The 25,329-nt window shown below is 42.0% G+C and overlaps 1 protein-coding gene across 1 annotated transcript in view; it reads right to left on the reverse strand.

Moving 5' to 3' along the window:
* LOC145413775 (zwei Ig domain protein zig-8-like) overlaps window positions 1-25,329 on the reverse strand; it is a 93,200-nt gene that overhangs the window by 3,335 nt on the left and 64,536 nt on the right. Inside the window, exons 3-5 of the mRNA XM_080283430.1 lie at window positions 19,733-19,894; window positions 19,247-19,381; window positions 4,012-4,225 (exon numbers count right to left, since the gene is read on the reverse strand). Of these exons, the coding sequence (XP_080139556.1) occupies window positions 4,012-4,225; window positions 19,247-19,381; window positions 19,733-19,894 (511 nt within the window). The remainder of the gene's footprint in view (window positions 1-4,011; window positions 4,226-19,246; window positions 19,382-19,732; window positions 19,895-25,329) is intronic.

Here is a 25,329-nt window from a genome sequence, read left to right on the forward strand (position 1 = left end):
GGCCCGGATAAGTCACCTATTTCAGTTACTACGTCTCTTATACCCTCTCCGCTACAGCCAGACATAAAAACCATATCCAGTACACTTATACAACAGGAGGGACAAAAATAACACGATAATCTTCCCTCCACTCTAACTCACTCCCATCCAAGCATCTTTACTCCACTCACTCCACATCTAAGACTTTCCCAGGCTCGCCATCAAGGAGTTAATATTTCCTCAACTGAATCTGCCAAGACCTAAGACTGGTATACTCGTGGCCTTAGTCGGCTCCCTGGCACCTCTGTTTATTTCCGTATACTATCATGTTAATATTATACTCCATGTTATTATCTCCTGTATTTTGAGGGTAATATTTTCAGTATTAATTTCACAGTAAGGTTGCACCATTCATCCTTTCAATCCGATTTTTTTCCATATTTGAATTCTCGATGCTGCTTTTTTTATCTATGAAGGAAATTTTTGAGTTGGGGGGGGAGATATAGCCTTCATTCAGCCCATCACTACAAGAGGCACCCCGAAAGCTGAAAGAATTCGTCTGGAGGTAGCAAGAATTAGCTCTCTCTCTCTCTCTCTCTCTCTCTCTCTCTCACTCACTCACTCACTCACACACACACACACACACACACACACACACACACACAACTGAGAGAGAGAGAGAGAGAGAGAGAGAGAGAGAGAGAGAGAGAGAGAAACATCCCAACACATCCCCTTAAGCAACACACCTACACATCTCATGACGCCATTCAGGTATAAGTACAGCGTCTTAGCCAGCATCTTGAGATACACGTATTAAATCCATTATATATATTAGTTACCCTTAAGGAGTTCTTGAGATATTAATAAGGAGTGAGGCAGGTGAGGATTCTTATTAATCTCAGGTGACACTCTATGCAGGTATTTTTTCACCTGTTCTTCAGTGTATAATTGGGGAAAAAAGGTGAGGAAGGAATGGAGAAAGGGAAGAGGGGTACAATGGAAGGAAGGAAGAGAGAGAATGTGTGTAAAAGATGGAGGAACGGAGGAAGAGAGATCGGGGTGGAGGGAGGAAGAGAGAGAGTAAGGGATGGAGAAAGGATGAGAGAGAATAAAGGATGGAGAAAGAGAGATAGGGAGTGGAAGAGAGGACTGAAGGTGGGACGGGGAAGGGAGGGATGGATTCGGGGGATAAAGGATGGAAGGAGGAAGGTAAAAGGAACAGGCAGGGGATGACAGGATGAAACGTAGGATGGACGATGAAGAGGGAGATACGAACAGGGAAGAATGGACGAGAGGAAGGGTGGGGAAGGAAGGGAAAGGAAGGAGGGATAGGAAGATGGGATTAAACTAAACAAATGCAGAAAGGGAGGGAGGGAGAGAGGGAAGAAAGGAATAAGGAAGATAGAGAGAAAGTACGAGGAAGACAGCAAAGGAAGAGAAAGACAGGGAAAAGAGAAGGAAGAGAGGAAAAGGAAGAAGATAAGGGAAGGAAGAGGAAGATGGGGAAGGAAGAGGAAGACAGAGGAAGAGAGAAGATAGGGGAAGAAAGAAGACAGGAAAAGGAAGAAGATACGGAAAGAAAGAGGGAGATAGAGGAAAACAGAGGAAGGAAGAGGAAGACGGGAAGGATGAGAAAGATAGGGAAAAGAAAAGGAAGACAGGGGAAGGAAGAGGAAGATAGAAGAAAGAGAAGGACAGAGGAAGGAAGAGGACGACAGGGGAAGGAAGAGGAGGACAGGGGAAAGATCAGGAAGATAGGGAAAGGAATAGGAGGACAGGGGACGATGGGGTGCTGGGGATGACAGATACGGGCTGGAAAGTTGGTGGGAATAGGTAATGAATCAAGGGAGTTGAGAGAGAGAGAGAGAGAGAGAGAGAGAGAGAGACCCAAGACACCTCTGGCTTTGGAGGCTCTCTGTTACCTCTTCCTTATCTATTATGTATCTATGTATCTATCTATCTATGTACGTATCTATCCATCTATCTATATCTATGTATGTTTGTATGTACATTACGTATGTATGACGAATGTCTAACTATCTATCTATCAATATGTCTATCTATTTATCTATCTATCTCCCTGCCAATCAGTTTATGTGTATTAATATCCGTCTACAATTACCTATAAATGTACCTTTATCTATCTATCAAATTATCTATCTATCTACTTAACCCCCTTTGCCTATCGATCTATCCAAGCACTTATCTATTTATCTAACAAACCCCTTCAATTAGGTCAATTTCCTTTCAGCTTTAGGAAAAAATCTCGTAGTGAAGGAGAAAATAAAGGGTACATGTGTGTGTGTGTGTGTGTGTGTGTGTGTGTGTGTGTGTGTGTGTGTGTGTGTGTGTGTGTGTGTGTGTGTACCTATATATGTATGTATGTATATAAATGTACACTGACCTTAAGATTCCCCTGTATACCCACCTACCCACACTACCACACATACACACACACACACACACACACACACACACACACACACACACACACACACACACACTACCACACATACACACACACTACCACACAAACACATGTAATTCCCAGGCCTAAAACAAACAGCTGCCGGCCAAAACTAAACACTTCAAACACACACTAAAGCCACACAAACATCGCTCTGTGTGTGTCTGTGTGTGGTGTCTGTGTGTGTGTTTAGCCAGCGTGACATAAGGAGGGTGAGACTGAGGTGGGGGGAATGACACGTAAGAGTTGGGGAAAAGGAGTAGTTTGTGTAGAGATGGGTAGCTGGATGGATGGCTGGATGGATGGATGGATGGGTGGATAGATAAACATGTAGACAGGTAGACAAATAGATAGACCGGTATATAGACAGATATATAGATTAACTGATTGACTGACTTGTAGATGGACAGTTTATATACAGACATGGGTAGATAGATGGATTGATAGATACGTAGATAAATACAGAGAGAGAGAGAGAGAGAGAGAGAGAGAGAGAGAGAGAGAGAGAGAGAGAGAGAGAGAGAGAGAGACAGAGAAATACTCCTATGTGAAAATAAGAATATACACAGCTGAATTACATAAGTTCAAAGTATAAAAATAATTCCATGATATATAAACAGCTCGTCAAATATACACATCCTGAAAGCAGTCTGAGAACACATAAAGATCTTGCTTTGTGCTTACCAGGAGTGAAGGGGACGGGGATGGAACACAAAAATACACAGTTCCAGAATAAGCGTAAATATGAGTTCCACAGAAATACGCACACAAAGGGAAAAATAAAAAATAAGATAAGATAAATAAGCGATATAACACAAGTGTGCATAGTCTCAACACAAAAGTAAATTTATGTAATGATTTCCAGAACAATACACACATGTAAATAATAACAATACGACCACTACAGTACTATTACTATTACTGCTTCTACTACTACTACCACTAATACTAATAATAAGCTATTCCAAGACAAACGTCAAGATCAGGCCAAGAGAACAAACACATCCAAGCAAAAAATAAATAAGCCAATTCAAGACAAGCTACGAGCACAATCATTCTCTGCTGCACTGTTTACTTTGCATTTGGTTCGACTGAGGGAGACAGTGATAGAGTACAAGGATAACTAACAAGCGCTCCCAGTCTGCATACCTCCGCCAATGCAAATAAAATATAAGATTTACTACTGTCATTCCTCTCTCCTACCAAACGAATACTTTTACGGTCTCACACAATCAACCCTTTAATTCTACGGGCTTAGTCTGCCCTGACTGCATTCCTTCGCTGACGCCAATGAAATTTTCGAGTATGATCCACTCCTGCATCCGCATTTGGATTCATTTCAAAATCTGATTAACTTTTCCTTGACCCACTGTCCACCCATCTACTAAATTTAATTGAAATTCAATCTAAACTTTATGAGATATTTTGTACTAAAAAAAAAAAAAGTGAATAAATAACCTCCTCCAACTTCACTGGCCGGGGTAAATTTTTAAAAACATTCTCCCCGCTAGGATGAATTGCACACCCACGCAAATATAGAAAATTCCAAATCTGATGACATTTACCTTGAGTGACGTAGACGGTGATGGAGGCGGGTCTGGTGTTGGCGGCATCGCAGGTGTAGTTGCCCGAGTCGGCGGGGGTGGCGCTGGTGAGGGAGAGGCGGGTTCGAACTCTCCCCCCCTCCTCCACCTCCACACTCACGCCCCCACGCTCCCGGTCGTAGTTGATCATGCGCCCGTCGTGGTACCAGAAGATGTACTGGGGCGGCTCCGGGCTCTGTGGGGTGATAGATGCGTGTTAGGAGCATCAGAGGGGTGTTAGAAAGAAGGGAAGTGGTGTTACGAATGAGGAGCCGAAGTTATGTTTCCCTCCAACTGATCTTTTGGTCAATTTTAGTATCATTATATACTGCCGTGATTCCAGGCTCTGTGGGGTGATAGGGAGGTGTTAGGTGTTAGATAAGCGCAAGACACGCTAAAGAAGTGACAGGTTTAATGAACAAGATGTCTGAGGAGAAAATGAAATAATGTCGTGTCGAAGCTGATCTTATCGTGTCGACGTTGATAGTTCCGGAAAATCCACTAAGTTGATTCTGGACTCTGTGGAGGTGATAGAGTGGTGATAGAGGGTGTTAGAGGTGTTCGAGAGGTGTACTGTAAAGTGGTGCTACGCAGGAGAGTAATGAGGTTTATGACTAAGGAAGGGTGAAATTGATAAGCCGCAATTAATCCATCCATCAGTTTTGGTGGGAGATGATGTACTCTGTTTGGGTGTTTCTAACTCCATGGACTCTACGGGGTGATATATGCCGGTACATGTTTCGTGGTGCTAGAGGGTGATAGAGGATACCAGAGATGTTCTGAGGGGTGTTAGAAAGAGCAGACGTGGTGTTACAGGGGTGTGGTGCTATGAGGGAAGTGGAGTTGCAAAAAAAAAAAAAAAAAAAAAAAAAAAAAAAAAAAGGTGATACCAGGTGATTTATTACAAGAAAAAAAAAAGAAGATATAAAGAACGCTAGGCAAATGTGAAGAGTGTGACAGTGTGAGGGAGAAGTAGCGAGGGTAGTGTCCGGGTGGGGGTGTTAGTGTGCGGTGGTGTAGGAAGGTTGTATGATCCAATGTAAGATAGTGTATGAAGTAGGATTATGTGAAATGAACCTACACACACACACACACACACACACACACACACACACACACACACACACACACACACACACGACTACTGCCACTGACATATGTAATTACACGCTGCCTCCCAACCTTATCATTCCTGCAATATTACGAGACATTAGGTGAAATTGGTAATGTGTGTGTGTGTCTCTCTCTCGTTGCAGGTTGATATCATGCAATGCTGCGTTGTTGCCAGAGAGAATGAGATGCGTGTTGGCAGCGAAGGTAGGGGGTGGATGTATTGCAATCATAAGTCTGTGTCTGTCTCCTTCCCCACTCAATCTGCATATCGCTCGGGGTATCTGTCTAACTATATCCGTTTCTCTATATATCTGCCTATCTATATATCTTCTGTATCTGTATATCTGTCTATGTGTCTATCTGTTTATCTATCTATCTATTTCCAGACGCCTCATCCTGTACTGGGAGGCGTGGAGGAGGTGTGGGGGTGGAATGTGTAATTGTGAGGCGTGGTATTATTTGATGTGTGTGTGTGTGTGTGTGTGTGTGTGTGTGTGTGTGTGTGTGTGTGTGTGTGTGTGTGTGTGTGTGTGTGTGTGTGTGTGTGTGTGTGTGTGTGTGTGTGTGTGTGTGTGTGTGTGTGTGTGTGTGTGTGTGTGTGTGTGTGTGTGTGTGTGTGTGTGTGTGTGTGTGTGGTACTATGAAGTGTTGCAGCATGAGGCGTTATGATGTCAGCTGTGACAGTGTGTTGACACATTGTGAAAAGCATGAGGAGTGTACCAGTATGAGGTGTGAGTATGTGAGGTGTGGCACTACGAGGTACGGCAGTATAAGGTGTGTGAGGTGTGGTAGTATGAGGTGTGACAGGATAAACTGTGTATGAGGGATAAGAGCGTGAGGTGTATGAGAAAATGGGGCAGTGAGGGAGTATGTGTTGTGACAGTATGAGGTGTGTAAGACGCGCAGTAGTATGAGCTGTGTGTGATGGAAATATGCCGAGTGTGACAGACAAGGCAGTGGGGAAAAGCATTTGGTGCGGCAGTGTGAGGTGTGTTATTCTACGGTGTGGTAGTGTGAGGTGTGGCAGTGTGAGGCGTGACAGTGTAAGGTGTGTTACTATGAGATGTGGCAGTGTGAGGTGTGGAAGTGTAAGGTGTGTTACTCTGAGATGTGGCAGTGGGGTGTATCAGTATGTGAAATGACAAAGTAGGGCAGTGAAGTGTATAGGGTGTAATAATGCCATCTATTACCCAATGACTCTCCCAACACCCCACTTAATGACACACTCAGGTGCAAGTAAACAGGCTCCCGTGTGCTTTAACCAGCTCAATGGCGGCTGTGTGAGTGAAAATCAATATCCCTCGCTGCCTCAATCACTTATGCACGGAAGCCATAAGTGTCTTTCAATGCCCTCAAAGCTGGTCATTTTTGGTCATTTTTTTCCCCTGTTATGGACACACTCTGAAGCTGACGTAAAGTGAGAATTTTTTAAACTCAATTTCAGCATCTTTATAATCATCATCATCATCATCATTATCTGCATTCTGATTTCCTTCTATCATCATCATCATCATCTGCATTCTAATTTCCTACTATTCATCATCATCATCTGCACTCTGATTTCCTTTTAAAACAAGGGGTGAAGTCACAAAGAAGTGCTTCGGGAGGCTGCTACGACTACGAGGCTAGTTTATGTAAGGAAGGGCGAGGGTTGTGTGTTATGAGTATAGGGGACACATCGTTCACCAGAGAAGGGGAGTCGGAGAGGGGAGAGAACGGAGAGGGGAGAAAAATGACAGAAAGAGAGAATGGAGAGGGGAGAGAAATGACGGGGAGAGGTGGAAGAGCATGGGGAGAGGATGGGGAGGGAGAGATAGTAAGAAGAGTGATCATTAAAGTACAAACAAGGAAGAAGAGATGACAGTAGAGATTAAAAAGGACATGAGAAGATGGAGAGAATGGAGAGATGGAGAGAAGAGAGATGACTGACAGAGTGTAAAGAGAGAGGAGTGATGTTTTAGAGAGAGGACAGGAAAAAAAGAGAGAAAAAAGGAGAGAAGATGCGTGGACGAGAGAGATGATGAGAGGAGAAACGGGATTGGAAGGATGTTTTGGTGGTAAAGAGGAAAGTGATGGGAGCTGATGGTGAGAGAGAGAGAGAGAGAGAGAGAGAGAGAGAGAGAGAGAGAGAGAGAGAAGAGGAATAATATGAAATGAATGAAATGACTCTCTTCCTCACTCACATAGTCTTCTTCTTCTCCTCTCTCTCTCTCTCTCTCTCTCTCTCTCTCTCCCCACCACCACAACCACCAGAATTGCATCTGCATAACATTCCATCCTAAATGTAATAACTCCATTTGTTACATTAAGCCTTGTCATGTTCCATTTGTTATATTCAATTATCTCAAAGCCTGTCTCGGGGCCGGCGGGGAATACGTGGGTCAAAATGACGGGGGCTGGAGGTCGTGGCCAGGTGGATAGCGCAGCAGGAATCCGGTACGCAGATATGTGAGTTCAGTTCTGGGCTTTAGGGGGTGGTGTGTGTGTGTGTGTGTGTGTGTGTGTGTGTGTGTGTGTGTGTGTGTGTGTGTGTGTGTGTGTGTGTGTGTGTGTGTGTGTGTGTGTGTGTGTGTGTGAACGTAGATTTCATGGTTTGTCGATAAGGAGTGCACGATAAAGTAAGATTAAACCTCTCTCTCTCTCTCTCTCTCTCTCTCTCACACACACACACACACACACACACACACACACACACAAAAACACCAACACCCAACCAAACCCAACACACACAACCCCACCCACTCATCCTCCCCCTTCACACACACACACACACACACACACACACACACACACACACACACACACAAAATCACCATCACCCAACCATTCCCTACACACACATCCCCACCCACTCATCCTCCCCCTTCACACACACACACACACACACACACACACACACACACACACACACACACACACACACACAAAATCACCATCACCCAACCATTCCCTACACACACATCCCCACCCACTCATCCTCCCCCTTCACACACACACACACACACACACACACACACACACACACACACACGCACCATGCTTCGAATCCCTCAAGGCTGCAAGCTCTGTGCCACACTAGGAGGGAGGCCACTATATCTCAGGGCCATTTACCTGTCACTTAGAGGTGCACACGCAAACGCACGCACACGCAATCTTTCTGTTTCTGTCCCATCTCTTAATGTCTGTCTTGGTTCTGTTTCTCTCTCTCTCTCTCACACACACACACACACACACACACACACACACACACACACACACACACACACAAAATGAGAGAGAGAGAGAGAGTGACAGACAGAGAGCACCACAACATCCACCCAAGTAAGCAAGTACGAAAATAAAGATTGTGAGAGTGCCATGCAAAATTAAGTATAAATTCAGCGTCTCAAAAAACCAATATGGATGGAAATTCACTTTTGAAAGGCTGACCGAGCGAGGAAAATGAATACCCAGGAAAAAGAACGAAAAATTGAAAAATACTGCAAAGAAAAAATGAAAAAAAGACTGCAAAGTGTTGTAGTGCAAAAAGTGTGAGTTGCATGGAAGGGAGAGAGAGAGAGAGAGAGAGAGAGAGAGAGAGACTAAGTGGGTATGCGTGTCGTTGTGTGTGTGTGTGTGTGTGTGTGTGTGTGTGTGTGTGTGTGTGTGTGTGTGTGTGTGTGTGTGTGTGTGTGTGTGTGTGTGGTATATTGGATGTGGTGTTACGTAATGTAGCGTACTATGGTATCTAGATAGTTTCGTACTCCGTTATAACTGTACGATTATGGAGGAGTGGTGTGGTGTGGTGTGGTGTGGTTCTGTGGCGGCGTGGCATGGCGTGGCGTGGCGTGGGGTGCTGTACTGTGGTGTTATGGTGCAGCACTGTGGCCATGTACTGTGGTGACATATGGTGCTGTGGTGGCGGATAGACACTGAATCGAGAATGTTTACAAAATCAACATGCCACTGCGATCCCAACAATTTTTAACAGAAATACTTTTTAATCACATCAAATTCTACATATCGGTCACCTATTTTGGGCATATTTTATTTCCCATACACAAAGTGATACGTTCAGATATAACTCAAAAAAAGGAAACAGGGAAAGGGAAAAAGGGAAAAAGGCAAAGACAAGAAAAATCTGTTCCTCAAGATTCACAATAAGACGGATGCTTCTTATTATCCTTTTCTTCAGGTGAGCAAGACCCTCCCAGTTAATTCCTTCAATCTACAGGGTGGTGAAGAAGTCTCCACAAAAAGGAATACTTGTCTCTCTCTTCAGATGCCCTTCCAGAAATTAGATGTGTTAAGTAATGCTAACCACGTAGAGCAAGTTTGGTGACAGCATGTAAAAAAAAAAAAAAAAAAAAGGTGATCATTTTTTCTATGCATGAAGACTTCTGGACCACCCACCCTGTATTCACTTTTTCCCTATGTATGGAGACTTTTGGGCCACTCTGTATTAACCCTCTGAGCTGAAGGAAATCGTCTGGCAATATCAATATCGAAATAAGGAAGACATCATCGTTCTGAGGTTCTCAAAACAAGGGTTCCTGGCTACATTTCTCTTCCCAGGGTTTTTATTTCCTCAGACAATTTCCCTCAGCGAAAAAGAACCATCACAGAAGCCACCCCTGTGCTGAGAAAAATCGTCTAAGGATAGCAAGAACAAAACCGTCTATGGAATCAAACTTAAATCTTAACTCATCCTTACCCAATAAAACATGGGAATTTTTTTACTCTACCACTTCCAGACGATTTTCTTCACCTCAAACAAGGGTCCCCTGTGAGTGAAGGGGGTCAGCAGTCTCTCCCCAGCTGAAGAAAACCGTCTGGGAGGAGCGAGAATAAACTAGAGGATTAAACGCGGCGAATTTCTTAAACGCGGCTGCACGCTAGGCTACATTTTTTTCGTCTCCATTTTTGCTTCATAACGCGATTCCTTTAATTTGCGCCCTCCAGCAGTTTTCGCCAAGGGTAAAACTGGATTTCCCGTTCCCGTGAGAGAAAGAGAGGGAGAGAGAGAGAGAGAGAGAGAGAGAGAGAGAGAGAGAGAGAGAGAGAGAGTTCACTTTCCCCACTTTCTCCTTTTCTCTTCTCGCACTAACATGTTTATAAAGACACACCACGAAAATAGAAAGAAAGACAGAGAAAAACAGGACAGTATGAAGAAAATTGAATAAATCATAACCGAAAAAGGCAATATAAACAAAATAATCCACAGAAAATAAAGCAGAAAATAGGAAAAAGTCAAAGAAAAACCACCACACACTTGAACGAAAAAGAAAATAAAACAATACTACGAAAAAAAAATAGAAAAAATATCGGAAGAAAATAATGGAGGGCAAATCGAAAAATAAAAAATGCAATGAACAACGAGAATAAAAAATTACGAAAACAGGAGCTGGAAAATTTAAGAAAAATTATGAAAAATACAAAAATAAAAAACAAAAATAATAAAAGATAAAGAAAAAATAAAGGAAGGAAATTTGATCTGGAAAAAACAAAAAGAATTGGAAAGACAATAAAAAAAAAATCTATAAAGCATCACATGACATATCAGCAAAAAAATTACCCCGGGAAATAGGATTTAAAAATTATTGCCAGAAATAGCGGACCATAAAACACGCACACGCACTCACACACACGCACACACACATACTTGCACACCAATATACACGTACACACCACAACCAACGCAACCAAGCACAGACCTACAGTACAAAAATAATCACACACACACACACACACACACACACACACACACACACACACACACACACACACACACACCTAATTATACAAGAAGCAAAAACACACGTACAGATAAAACACTCATAAAACTAGACAAACACGCAAGCACACACACACTTATATACTGCACACACACACACACACACACACACATCTTCTCCCTCCTCCGCTTTCGCTCTCTTTCTCTCCTTCCCTCATCATCATCATCTGTCATTATTTGTTTCTCTTGTCATCACCTTTTTTTCTCTCTCCCATCCGTCTCTCCTCCCTCCCTCAACACTCGTCATTAAATTCCTTGCCTTTTTAGTCCCCTGAAAATGAAGGCGTCTTGTTTTTAATGGAGGCATTTCTAGGAGGGGCCCTGTCCGTCTGTCTCTCACTTGGGATTTTCGGAAACGAGGCATTTCGCTCCCGCAGACTTCAGCGATTTTAGTTACGCCACACCAAACCATTCAACACCACACAACACATCACGCCACACCACACAAACCTTCTACACTACACTTTAAATACTCTCTCTCTCTCTCTCTCTCTCTCTCTCTCTCTCTCTCTCTCTCTCTCTCTCTCTCTCTCTCTCTCTCTCTTTCTCTCCCACTTCTATTTTATTCTCTCATTTTCTCTTCCTTCCTTCCATCTCCTCTACACCTCAAAATCCCACCTTCTTTGTTATTAAGTATTCTTCATTTTCCCTTCTTTCACCTCCTTCTCTTTCTCACCCTTCTCCTTTCTTTTTCTTATTCTTTTCTCTATTCTTCTCCCACCTCTTCCTCCTCTTTCTCTCTCCTCCTTTATCATCATCATCATCATCATCATAATCACCATCATCCACTTTCCTATCGTCATCACCATCATCCACTTTCCTATCGTCATCACCATCATCCATCTACTCTCATCATCATCATCACCATCATCATCTTCCACTCTCCTATCATCATCACCATCATCCATCCACTGTCTCATCATCATCATCATCACCATCATCATCTTCCACTCTCTTATCATCACCATCATCCAGTCTCCTATCATCATCACCATCACCGCTCATACATCACCACCACCATCATCATCATCACCACACTTACCCATACCCTGGCCCGTCTATCACTTAACACTTATCTAGCACGCGATAACACGGGGGAAACAAAAATGGCGCCCGTGGTGAGATAAGGAGGTGGCGAGGCAAATTACGACTTAGATAAATGGTGGAAGGGAAAAGGAGGGTGAAAAATATTAAGGTGGCTGAGGAAGACTGGTGTGAGATGGAGGGAGGGGAGAGGGAGAGGGCAGGGGAGGGGGAGGGGTGGTGGTGGTTACAGTGAGGGTGGATGATGATGATGATGATGATGATGATGATGATGATGATGATGATGATGAGGAGGAGGAGGAGGAGGAGGAGGATAAAATGAGGAAGAAACGGAAGAGTGAGGAGGAGGAGGAGGAGGAGAGAATGATCGGTGATGATGGTGTTAGTAATGACAAGGAAGAGGAGGAGGAAGTGCAGAAGAGATGGAAGGAGTGACGAGAGGGAGGAGGAGGGGGAGAGAATGATCGGTTAGTGATGATGATAATGATGGCAAGAAGGAGGAGGAGGAGGAGGAGAAACAGGAAGAGAAAGAGCAGGAGAAGGAAGAAGAGGGAGAGGAATATACCAAAAAGGTGGAAGGAGTGAGGAGGACCTTGTCAGAAACGATGATGATAATAACAAAAATAATGATGATGATGATGATGACAGTAAAGATGAATGTTGGCTGGCTGGCATAGAAAGACACAGACTAAGAGAGTTAGACCAGGTGTGGACGTGTATATATGAGAGAGAGGGTCGTGGAGGAAGAGGTCGTTTCTGAGTAGGGACAGAAATGAGAAAATCACTAAAAATAAGAGAGAGAGAGGGATGCCGTGAAATCCTGGTAGTGGTGGTGTAATTGGAAGCACACACGGCCCGCAAACGACAGGTCCCGGGTTCGATTTTAGGGCCGACTTCGAAATCTTTAAATAGGATCTCTTTCCCCAGTATATTTGCAGCCAAAAAAAAAAAAAGAAAAAAGAAAAAAAAAGGGACATGGATTATTAACTAGATGGTTGGATGGTATGTTGTGGTGGGAGGGGGTCGTTGATGAGTAGGCATAAATATGAGGAGGGGTTGCTACTGAGGGATATGTATATTTTTCATTAACGCCTTAACTATTTTCAACCAGAGCAAAATTTTCAGTCTCAAAAATATAATATAAAAAATTAAAAAGGGACTCGTACTAAAGAGCTTAGGAGGAGGGCTGATCTAAAATTGATATCGAATTTATTTTATTTATTTATTTATTACTTATTTATTGATGGCCAGAGGAGCTGAGTGTTTTATGATGCACTTTATATTTCCTCTCGCCTCTCCCTCTCTCTCTCTCTTATTTCATCAGCTCCTGCATTTTCACCATCTTTTTTCTTTTCATTTTTCTTCCTTTCTCTCTTCTTTTTTTCTTCTTTCTCCGTCTTATGGTTTTTCTTTCACTAATTTTTCTTCCCTCATCTTCCAGCCTTTCTTTAGCTTTTCTTCCTTCACACCTTTTTCTCTTTCACGTCCTTCCTCCTCCTTCTTTCTTTATATCCTTTTTCCTTCCCTTCCTTTTCTTCTTTCCTCTTTCCTCCTCCTTCTTTTAGCTTCTTCTTCCTCTTCTTCCTTTAATTCTCTATCATTCTATTCCCTTCCTCTTCTTTCTATCCTATCCTCTCTCTTTCCTTCCTACCTCCTTTCCTTCACTCCTGTTTTTCTGCCATTCCCTTGTTTCTTCCTTCTCAATCTTCTTTTACTTCCTTCATCCTTTCCCTTTCCTTCTTCCTCCTTTTTATTTCATCATACTTTTAATTAATTACTTTTTAACACTTGCTGTCTCATTTTTCTCACTGGCGCAATGATGCTCTCTCTCTCTCTCGCAAAATAGATGACAGGCAGAACTTCATTACCAAAAGGAGTGCATTGCGTCGTTGTGACTAATTAAGGTGAGAGAGAGAGAGAGAGAGAGAGAGAGAGAGAGAGAGAGAGAGAGAGAGAGAGAGAGAGAGAGAGAGAGAGAGAGAGAGAGAGGACAATAACAGAAGACTTAAAAGAGATCATCCACAAGAGGACAGGGAAAGACTAAGCTGAGCTGGATAATGAAAAGGATGAATGAATGAAAGAATGAATGAATGAATGGATGAAAGAGAGAGAGTTGGAGGAAAGGAGATAAAAGATAAGCGGATGAAACAAGGGATGAGAAGATGGAAGGAGTCTTAATGAAATGAAAGAGAGAGAGAGAGGGAGAGAGAGAGAGAGAGAGAGAGAGAGAGAGAGAGAGAGAGAGAGAGAGAGAGAGAGAGAGAGAGGGAGAGAGAGAGAGAGAGAGAGAGAGAGAGAGAGAGAGAGAGAGAGAGAATTTAAAACTAAGAAAAGAAGAACAACTGAACGGGAAGGAGTGAGAGATAAAAAAGAAATGGAGGATGAAAAAATGAAAATTTATGAGAGGAAGAGATAAGGCAAGTGGAAAAAAGAAGGAGAATGGCAGGAGAATGGAAGACATATGATAAGAGAGATAAGAGAGACGGAAAGAGATGAGACAAGACATAAAAAGGGAGAAAGGAAGAATTTTTATCATCATCATCATCATCATCATTATGAAAAGAGAGAACGAAGTAATTTATATCATCATCATCACCATCATCATGACCACCATTTTTAGAAAAAGGGAACGAAGTAATTTATATCATCATCATCATCATCACCACACTCATCATAATCATCGGTTTTTTTTACTGATTTTCTATATTTGTCTCATATCTATTTATATATATTTTTTATTTATTTCAAACCAGTCGGCATTAAGAGGGCAGATATCCCCCATCCTACGGTTTTTTACTCTTGCTGCCTCCAGACGATTTTTCTTTCTAATTTCGGATGGTGTGAGGTGAGGTAGTTAATGAAGACAATGGTTCCTTCTCGGTGGTTATAGCTCCCTTACACCTCCTCCTTAGCGATTTATTTTGTGCATACGACTGGGTAATATCGCTTGGTACACTCATATATTCGGTGGTTGTAGTAGCTCCCTAACCCCACCTCCTCATCGATTTATTTTTGTATACGGGTGGCTCATAATGCAAAGTATGGTGATATTAGAATGATTCATGTACCACAGAAGAGGACAGCAAGGTGTGACAGGCAAAATAAATCGCTTAGGAAGAGGTGTTAGGGTGCTTCTTTTGCGACGAGAATACGTGCCTGTATCCAACACCTTCACTACACCCTTCAGTACGAAAAACGAAGGGAATAAGAAAAGAAGGAAAAAAGAGAGAAGCCGTAAGAGCGACACAAACACAAAGCACAGAGAAAGAAAACAACAAAGACACGCAACAAACAAACCAAAGACAACAACAACGATATTAATAAAAAAAATCAACAACATCAGCAACACTAAGAACAAATGAAAAACAAAACAATAATAACAAAAACAAGACAAACAAAGAAGCAAACAAACAGCAACTAACAACAACAATACATCCCAAGCCTGACAAAGAAAAATGATCAGTTTTACGAAGGAAAAAGGAAAAACAATGAAACTTTAAGAAAACTGAGGAGAAAGACAGAATGCAAATCAAGCAGGAGGCAAAGGAAAGAGAGAGGGAATCAAAACAACAACAAAAGCAATGCAGATTAAAAGCCTGGCTGAAAGAGAATCCATGAGAGAGAGAGAGAGAGAGAGAGAGAGAGAGAGAGAGAGAGAGAGAGAGAGAGAGAGAGAGAGAGAGAGAGAAGGAAGCCAAGGAAAACAAAACGGGGAAACAGAATCAACAACAAACAACAACAACAACAAAATATCCAAACTTGACTTGAAAGCGCTTGACAAAGAGAATGAATAATGGAAGGAGGAATGAAAGGGAATAGCAAGATGAAAATAAACATGAAAACACACACACACACACACACACACACACACACACACACACACACACACATTACCCCTTTGGCTATCCTGCAATAACTCTTTAAAAGTCTGTCTGTAATCCTATTCAATATTATGGTATGTTATCTATTTTCTCTTTACTGATTTTTATTATTTTATCTTTACCGCCGCCAGACGATTTTATTCAGCTTAGATAGGACGGTTTTTATCTCTCAAGGGCGCAGATAAAGCTTTCATTAACCCCTTCACTACGAGAGGCCTGATAAATGTTGAATAAAATCGGTCTTTCTAATGTCAGATAAAATCGGTCTTGTAAATGTTGCATAAAATCGGTCTAATAAATGCTGAATTAAATCGATCTTATAAATGCTGAGTAAAATGGTCTGAAATTAACAAGAATAAATTAAAAAAAGACGTTATCGTACTGAAGGGGTTAAATTTCTACTCTGCAATCTTTTTTTCTTTTTTCCTTTTTTTTTTTTTTTGCTTCAAGCCTATTTTTTAATTCGAAAATTAGAGAGTAAGTCTTTCTATACATATAACGGCCAGACCAAGTAGCAGACCTGTGGGAATTAGTGCTCAAGTGGTGATCTGTGAGGGTGAGCGTCTCCATCTGTTTACGCCTTAGGACTGCTGAGCCCGAAAGTAAAAAAAAAATATATATAAAAAAGAACAAACAAAACTGAGAAAAAGAAAGAAAGAATGAAAGAATGAATGAATGAAAGAATGAAAAAATACAGAAAAAAATAAAGACAAAAAAAAAAAGGATGAAGTACCGAGTAATCAGAATATAATTACACCTGACATTCACCTGACATTCAGATGGCTTCAGGACTTCCACCTACTGAAGCTGTGTGTGTATCGTTAACCTTCTTTGTGGCTCTAGGTCTGTATTAGCTGTGTAAATCTAATAATCGCTGCACTTAAGTTGGATCTGAGTATGTAGTTATATATTGTTGAGCCAAAATGCTGCGTCGGCCACTTTGAGAGAGAGAGAGAGAGAGAGAGAGAGAGAGAGAGAGTCATGGGTCTGAAGGGGCGGTTACTGTTTTGCCGGAGAATTAAGATCACTATTTTATTATATTTTACACCATCTCACACCAGGCAACTTTACTGGACTCAAAAAAAAAAAAAAAAAAAAAAAAAAAAAAAAATCCAGCCGCAGTCAAAGCGTTAAGTCCCCCATAAATAAAACGCTTTCCTTTGGTCTCCTGATGGCCTCCCATTTTCTTCAATTTTCATGACCAATTTCTTTTTATATATTCTCCTTTTTTTTTTTTCCATTTTTTCATTCTTTTATCTTGTGTCTCTGTTTTTCATCTTTTCCCATTATCTCTTTTTATCCGTTTATTGTTATATTTCTTTTCATCAATTTTTTCATTCTTTTTTCAGCCTTTTTTCCTTCTCTCTCTGTTCATCCTGTTATTTCCTTTGTCTTTTTTTTCATAATCTTTTTTCATCAGTTTTTCCATTATCTCTTTTTCCATCATTTCTTCCATTTTCATATATTCTTTCCATTTTCTTATCCCATCACCTTTTTCCACTTTCACTTTTTTTTTTTTCAATCTCATTTTCTTACATTTTTCTCTTCTCTCTTTCCTATTTTTTTTTTTTTAATGATTTTTATATCTTTTCGTCCTCTCTTAAACTTTTCCTTGACACCTTCACTACGTTGACGTTTTTTCATTTTATTTCAGGAACCTTCAGATGTTTTTATTAAGTTCTTGAGAGAGTTTTCAGGATGCAGGGATTGGACACAATATTTAATAATATAAAAAGGTTTCTTTAGCTGAGTAAGGTCGCTTGGAGGTGAAGGAGAGAGAGACTGAGAATGATGTGGAAAGGTAATTGTGTGTGTGTGTGTGTGTGTGTGTGTGTGTGTGTGTGTGTGTGTGTGTGTGTGTGTGTGTGTGTGTGTGTGTGTGTGTGTGTGTGTGTGTGTGTGTGTGTGTGTGTGTGTGTGTGTGTGTGTCATGGGAAGAGGGGTCGTTATTGAGACGAGGCCACCCCTCACTGGACGCGGCGTTAATATTAGGTAGAGTGTTGTTGTTGCCTGAATAGTTGTTGCTGTGTTGTTACTGTAGTGGTGTTGTTGTTGTTATGAGGTTAATGTTGTTGTTGTCATTGAAATCGCTGTTGCTGTATTGTTAGTGAACTGATGTTGTTAATAAGGCTAAGGTGTTGTTGTTGTTGTTGTTGAAGTCGCAGTTGTTGCATTGTTTGTTTTTGTTATTAATATGAGGCACAGTATTGATAATTAAATCGCTGCTGTTGTATTGTTAATGTTTTGTTGTTGTTAATGGGATCACACACAAACCTACCCCATCCCTCAGGCACTCCCTCCATGACACAACACAGACTGGTATCACACGTGGCTCAATGGCCCCCCAGACGCCCATTGCCAACTTGTACAATGTCGATGCACAAGGAGCGGTTACGAACGTCTTAGGTGTAGTTACGTACGTCTTTGTTAAACTTGTGCCGTTTAGCTGGCGTGACAGTGACACAAGGCGTAACTTAGGGTGTAGCTTAAGGCGTTCCCAAAGACAACTTGCTTGGCGATTTATTTTGCCTTCTCGCAGTATTCTTCTCTTTGGTGCGTTTTGCTCAGTTCCGATGCCCTACGGCGCTCCCAAACACATCTCGCTTAGTGATTTATTTTGCGTTTTCGCCGTGTCTTTTGTTCTTGATGTCCTATATTAAGGCTTCGGACACACAAACACACTTACGATCTATTCCCTGTCGTAGCTCAGGTTCTGATTTGCAGGAAGGACGAGTGCCCGTATTCCTGTCGGGTAAGCAAACTCCCTAGCACCTCTTCCTTAGCGATTTATTTTTGGATATGGCCGGTTATATCCTTCTGTACGTTATTATGCAGAGTATGGCGATAATGGAAGGATTTATATAACACCCAATATAACAGTATGGTATAATAATCAAAATAAATCACTTGGGAAAAGGTGTTAGGGAGCTTTTTTAACCGAGAATGCGGGCCTTCGCTACATTAAAAATAAAGATGAAAGTCAAGTCGAAATCAAGAAACCTATGGAGATTTCTTGAGTTTATCTTCAATTTCACGTGAATTTCCTCGCCATCTTACACGATTTTTCCGTCAAGAGTCAAGATGAAGCCAAGATAACTCAAGAAACCCAGACTTTATACTCTCGCGAAAACACGTCTCAGGTTTCCTTGCCTTTGAATAAACCTGGAATCTCTCTCTCCTCTCTCTCTCTCTCTCTCTCTCTCTCTTACGTAACACCAGGTAGCCGAAATTAATTACCCCTCCCCTGACACACATACATTACCTGTCACCCTTCTCTACTTACCTGCAAATCTATGTATATATTCACCTCTCCCGTTTAGCTATTTGTCTATCTACCTACCTACCAATCTATCTATCTATCTATCTATGTATCTACCCACCTATCTATCTATCTACCTGGACCCACCTGTTGTATGTAGCAGGTGAGGGATATGGTGGAGCCTGCCTGGACGTGATGCTCTCCACTGCCAGGTATGACTGCTTTGGGCTCCACTACCTCTAGCCTCACCAACTGGGCAACCACACCTCCCCCTGTTGAGATCTGAAAGGAAAAGGAGGGGGGCTGTTAGGGAGGGGGATTGTTAGGGTGGGGGATTGTTAGGGAGTAAGGGAGCGACAGCCAAAATTGGAGATGGTTATGTATTTGTCTGTCTGTCTGGCCAAAATATCTCAAAATGGTGCTTAAGGATTGCAATGAAATTTTGTGGATATGTGGGTCATGGGTCAAGGAAGAGTTGATGGCTGGGATATTGTCACTATTATTATTATTATTATTATTATTATCAACGTCAGCGTAAGAATTATTACCACCATCGATTATCGCAGAAGTTGAATAGCACACGTATACATCACCCTGTCTATCTATCTATCTACCTATCTATCTACCACTCACATGGCACTCATAGATGCCAGCGTCTTCCAGCTCCAGGTATTTAATGGCAAGGGTCCACTGCGTACTGCCCTCCTGGTGGTGGACTTGGAAGCGCCCCTCCTTCGTGTATGTCAGGGTGCCCGATGTCAGGATGTGGAAGTCCCGACGTCTCATCCACGATACCTGGTGGAGGAGAGAGTGGATGAGGTCAGAGAGGCGCATGTGGAGGGGCTGAGGGAAGGAGAGGAAGAGAGGGAGAGATTTAGATTGGGAAATTGCCTGGTTGAGATGAGGGAGTGGATGTGTGGAGAGATGGGTAGATGGACTGTGGGAGGGAGGGAGAGAGAGAGAGAGAGAGAGGGGGGGGGGGGAATGATAAAGTATATACCCAAAGAAAAAACCCGAAAAGTTAAAGGCTTTGTCTTCTCCTCATCTAACCTATTAAACTGATTTGCTGAACACGTACAGAAGCATTAAATGTCAACTCTGGAATCAGCCACGTAGCCAACAATTTTCTGTAACTTTTCCAAAAACTGAGGAAATGCCATTAGTTCATATTAGAAAAGCGAAAGAATATCACTCGCTCACATAAAAAAAAAGGGAGAGAATATCAATCGCTCACACTGGAGAAGAGAATGTCACCTGCTCACGTTAGAAAAGTATTTATCACTGCTCACTGAGAAAATGTCACCTCACTCCCTTCTCTTTCGCATACCTCACCTAATCAATCTACACCTAATATAACGTAACCTAACTTAACCTGATCCTGCCAAACACAGTCAAACCTTATCTAGCTTAACCAGGTCAAGGGCATTCTAACCTAGCCAACTTTATACACCTGTGCACCTGTAAGACGTCGTCGCGCTAAAGAAATTAAACTTGAATTTTTCTGATTAAGAAAAAGATTTTAAAAGATTTTATTAATACTGAAAATGCCTTAAAAAAAAAAAAAAGAAGGAACTATCAATTGGCCAAAAATTATTATATATATGTGCATGAGAGAGAGAGAGAGAGAGAGAGAGAGAATATGAAAGGAGTACCAGATTGAGAAACGAGGAGGAGGAGGAGGAATGGAAATGAGGACAGGAGAAATTAGGAGTGAATACTGAGGGCATATTCCGAGAAAGGCTGAAAAGGGCGATGATGAAAGAGAAGGGAGCGAAAATGAGGGAGAATGAAAGTGGCAGGAGATTAGGGAGCAGATGGGAGGGGAGGACACTGATGTACGCAGCGACATGCATTTCCAAGCTCATTTTCCAGGTCATTTTCGTCGTCATTATCCTCATTATTTTTCCCCATCTTCACCTTCTTCGGTCATTTTCGTCTTCATTTTTAAACCTGTTGGTCTTCACTGTCTTTTTTTTCATCGTCATTTTCGTTGATCTTCATCTCCGTAGTAATTTTTAATCATCAATGCCATTACTTTTATCACTCGTCATAGTTATCATCATCATCATTATTATTATTATTATTATTATTATTATTATTATTATTACGATTACTACTACTACTATTATTACAATCACAATCATTACGGAGAGGAAGGGATTTGAAGGGAAGGAATGGGAAGGACGCAAAAGGGGAAGGAAGGGAAGGAGAGGAAAGGGAAGGGGAGGGATGGGAAGGGAAGGGAAAGAAGGGAAGGGAATGAAGAACAAGCATGGGAAGGGAAGGGAAAGGGAAGAGAAGGGAAAGGGAAGGGAAGGGAAGGAAAGGAAAGAAAAGGAAAGGAATGGGAAGGGAAGGGAAAGGGAAGAGAAGGGAAGGGAAGGGAAGGGAAAGGAAAAAGGAAGGGAAGGGAAGGGAAAAGGAAGAGATGGGAAGGGAAGAGATGGGAAAGGAAGAGATAGGGTGGGATGGGATGGGATGGGATGGGATGGAATGGGAAGGGAAGGGAAGGGAAGGGAAGGGAAGGGATGGGATGGGATGGGATGGGAAGGGAGCTGCGTGGAAGGGAATTGAGTGATTGGTATCCTGAGGCGTAACAGCAAAGTTCGCTGGAGCGTGTGTGTGTGGGGGGGGGGAAGAGAAGGGAGGGGAGGGAAGAGAAGGGGAGGGATGGTAGGGGAGGGAAGGGAAGAAATGTGGAGAAAAGAAGAGAGGAAGGAGAAGAAAAACGGAGGGAGTGGAAGACAAAAGGAGGGATAGGGAGGGAAGCAGGGAAATAACAAGGAAACACAAGGGAGGAAAGAGAGAGAAAAAAAGAAGGGGGGGGGGGAACGTAACAAGAGAATGGAGATGATGAGAGGTATGGAGGAAGGATAAAAGCGTGCAGGAAAGGTAGGGGGGAAGAGGGAAGGATGGGAGGAAAAGGAGGGGAGGGAAGTGAGGGGAAGGGAGGAAAATGGAAGGAAGTGAAGAGAAGGGAAGGGAAGAAAGTGAAGGGAAGGGAAGGAAGTGAAGGGAAGGCAAGGAAGAGTAAGTAAGACGATATAAACGAAGCCTCGCCGAACTTCCACCCTCTCTAGTGCTGTCTGCCTGCAACCTCTCCCCCCCAGAGAGAGAGAGAGAGAGAGAGAGAGAGAGAGTTACACAGATACACAGACCATGCAGACATGACTGTAATTTCTGAGGAGTATAGACTTTAAATTGATGAAGAGACCCTACACTCTATTTACTAAAATTTGAGAGAGAGAGAGAGAGAGAGAGAGAGAGAGAGAGAGAGAGAGAGAGAGAGAGAGAGAGAGAGAGAGAGAAATAAGCAAGTGGGAGCGAAATTAAACCCAGATAACTGTCAGAGGCCATCCCGGAATGGACCTAAAGAGAGCGAAAAGAGAGTTAAAGAGCTAAAAAAAAAGAGGAAAAGAGAGCTAGAGGGTGCTAAAGAGAGCTAAAAAGAACTAAACGGAGCCAGAGGAAGCTAGAAAAGAGCCAAAGGGAGCCAGAAAGAGCTAAAGGGACTAAGAGAGAGAGAGAGAGAGAGAATAAAAGGGAGGGCGGGAGAGCGAAAACAAAAGAGCTAAAAATATAATCTCCCTCCAACAACAATACTAAAAAAAAAAAGTCAAAAAAATATCTACTCAATGTAAAAAAAAAAAAAAGTTAAAGAAAAAGCAAAAAATGTGAGAAATTTTGAACGAACCTGTGTCGAAGAAAATTGAAAAAAAAAAAAAAATGAAATATACTCAATGAAAAAAAAAAATCTTCGTTCATAATTTTCTCTCAAAAATCTTTCTCGAATTAAATTTACTGTGAAAAAAAAAAATCTCTCAAAGAAATACCTCAAAATCCAAAAAGGGTATAGAAAATAAATATCGATAAAATTACTTTTTTTTTTTTTTTTTTCCAATAAACAGTAATAAATTATCATGATAAATGCTAGTTCAAATTTTCTAAAAGGTATAAAGAAATCATCATCATCATCATCATCATCATCACCAATATTAAAGTCTTCCCATTACTCGAACTCCTACATATGCGATAAAATAACACACACACACACACACACACACACACACACACACACACACACACACACACACACAAACCCAATAATATGTTTTTTGGATTCCGAGTTCAAGAGTTCTATTAGGATGGTTTTTAAGGGCATTTTGGATTTGGCCTCGCACGTATAGATTTATTGGAAGCCTGTGATGCATCGGGAGGGAGGGAGGGAGGAGAACGGAAGGGAGAGGAAGAGAGAGAAAAGGAGGGAGGAAGGGGGAGAAAAGGAGGGAGGAAGGGGGAGAAAAGGAGGGAGGAAGGGAGAGAAAAGGAGGAAGGAATGCTGTAGTGGGAGATGTAGAGAGAGAGAGAGAGAGAGAGAGAGAGAGAGAGAGAGAGAGAGAGAGAACAAAAGGAAGGGGAGACACGGAATAAGAAGCTCAGCGAAACTATGCAGCACTAATCTGGAACAGGACACCCTGAGGGCCGCTCCGCCAGTAAGTGGAGGTACCTTTGGGGCCTCACCCCCCTAAAACCTGGTCTGGGATAGGTCTACCACTGTCCAAAATTTCGTGTTCGTTGGTAAAAAAAAATAAAAAGAAATAAAAAGAAAAAAGTTGTGGTCGGGAATTCTGCCACTGTTCGGAACCCTCTCATGGGGTCTTCCCTGCCTAAAACCTGGTCCTCGTGAAAGTCTACCATAAAGCATTATTTCATACTCCCAAGCGCTCCCAGACGCCATCGGTTGCCAGAAAGCGCGTTCTATAAGACCCCCTTCCTCCTTCTCCTCCTCCTCCAACTCGGAAAAATAATAGGGTTCGCCAAAGGAAGAACTGGAAGCGAAAAACAAGGCGACAAGTAGGAGAGAGGAGTGGAAGCAGGAGAAAGAGAAAGAAAATGGGTGAAAATGGGTGTGGGTGCGAGGCTTGGGAACGATTATGTTAATATGGCGTGCTACCCGCCTCTATGAAACAGGATATGGGGGGGTGGAGAGAGAGAGAGAGAGAGAGAGAGAGAGAGAGAGAGAGAGAGAGAGAGAGAGAGAGAGAATTAAGACATAAAAATCTAGGCAAATTGACAAAAAAATGAAACCCAAGAAAACTGAGCAATATATATAAAATGGGAATGAAATATATACGATAATGAGAGGACGATAATGAGACCGATAAAAGGAAGAGGATAATGAAAAACTACGTAATAAGGGAGAAAGAACATTAATTATCAGGAGAACAGGTGAGGAAAAAGGTACGAAAAAGGAAGACGAAAAAAATAAGGAAATATTAGAATGAATGGGAAATTAAGTGAAATGAGATTAAGCTTTCATGGGGGTTGACGTAATGAGTTTCTCTCCCTCCCTCCCTCTCTCTCTCTCTCTCTCTCTCTCTCTCTCTCTCTCTCTAAAATTGCTCTAAGTGATTAATGACAGAGGTGCGACAGGCTTTTAGTTGGAGCTCAAGTAGACAGGGAGATTACAGTGTGTGTGTGTGTGTGTGTGTGTGTGTGTGTGTGTGTGTGTGTGTGAGAGAGAGAGAGAGAGAGAGAGAGAGAGAGAGAGAGAGAGAGAGAGAGAGAGAGTATACGTATGGAGTTCATGTGCGTAGGGTGCAGATATTGCGTACTTGTGAAGTGCGGATGTGTTCACGCGTAAGATAATGTCCTGTTACGTGTGTGTGTGTGTGTGTGTGTGTGTGTGTGTGTGTGTGTGTGTGTGTGTGTGTGTGTGTGTGTGTGTGTGTGTGTGTGTGAAGGAAAGGGTCGTGAGGACGAAGTGAACTGAAATTAATATAAATACAGTACACCATTAGCATACAGCACAGGCTCTTTGATGTCATGGTTGGAGAGAGAGAGAGAGAGAGAGAGAGAGAGAGAGGAAGTGCCTTTTTCTCTAATTATAAAAGTTTACGGCCAAGACAGCAAAACAAGACTTTCCTGCAACCCCCACAACCTCCAGCAATCAGTCGTACAGGAAAACAAGGAGAAGCAACACTCTGCTAGATTAAAGTGACTGAAGGAAATTTTATAGGAACGGTAGAAATTAGAAAGGAATGAAACTCGTAATCCAAAAACAATGCTATAATCATCATCATCATCATCATCACCATCATAAATAATAATAATAATAATAATAATAATAATAATAATAGCCTGGTTCATGCGTCAATTTCCCATGAATGTTTTAAATGGGTAAATTAGGTTCATCTGTAGGTGGGTTGATATATAAATTACATTAATCT

Source organism: Coenobita brevimanus, chromosome 97, assembly GCF_032717465.1.
Source record: "Coenobita brevimanus isolate Jiangsu-jjx chromosome 97, ASM3271746v2, whole genome shotgun sequence".
Classification (NCBI taxonomy): domain Eukaryota; kingdom Metazoa; phylum Arthropoda; class Malacostraca; order Decapoda; family Coenobitidae; genus Coenobita; species Coenobita brevimanus.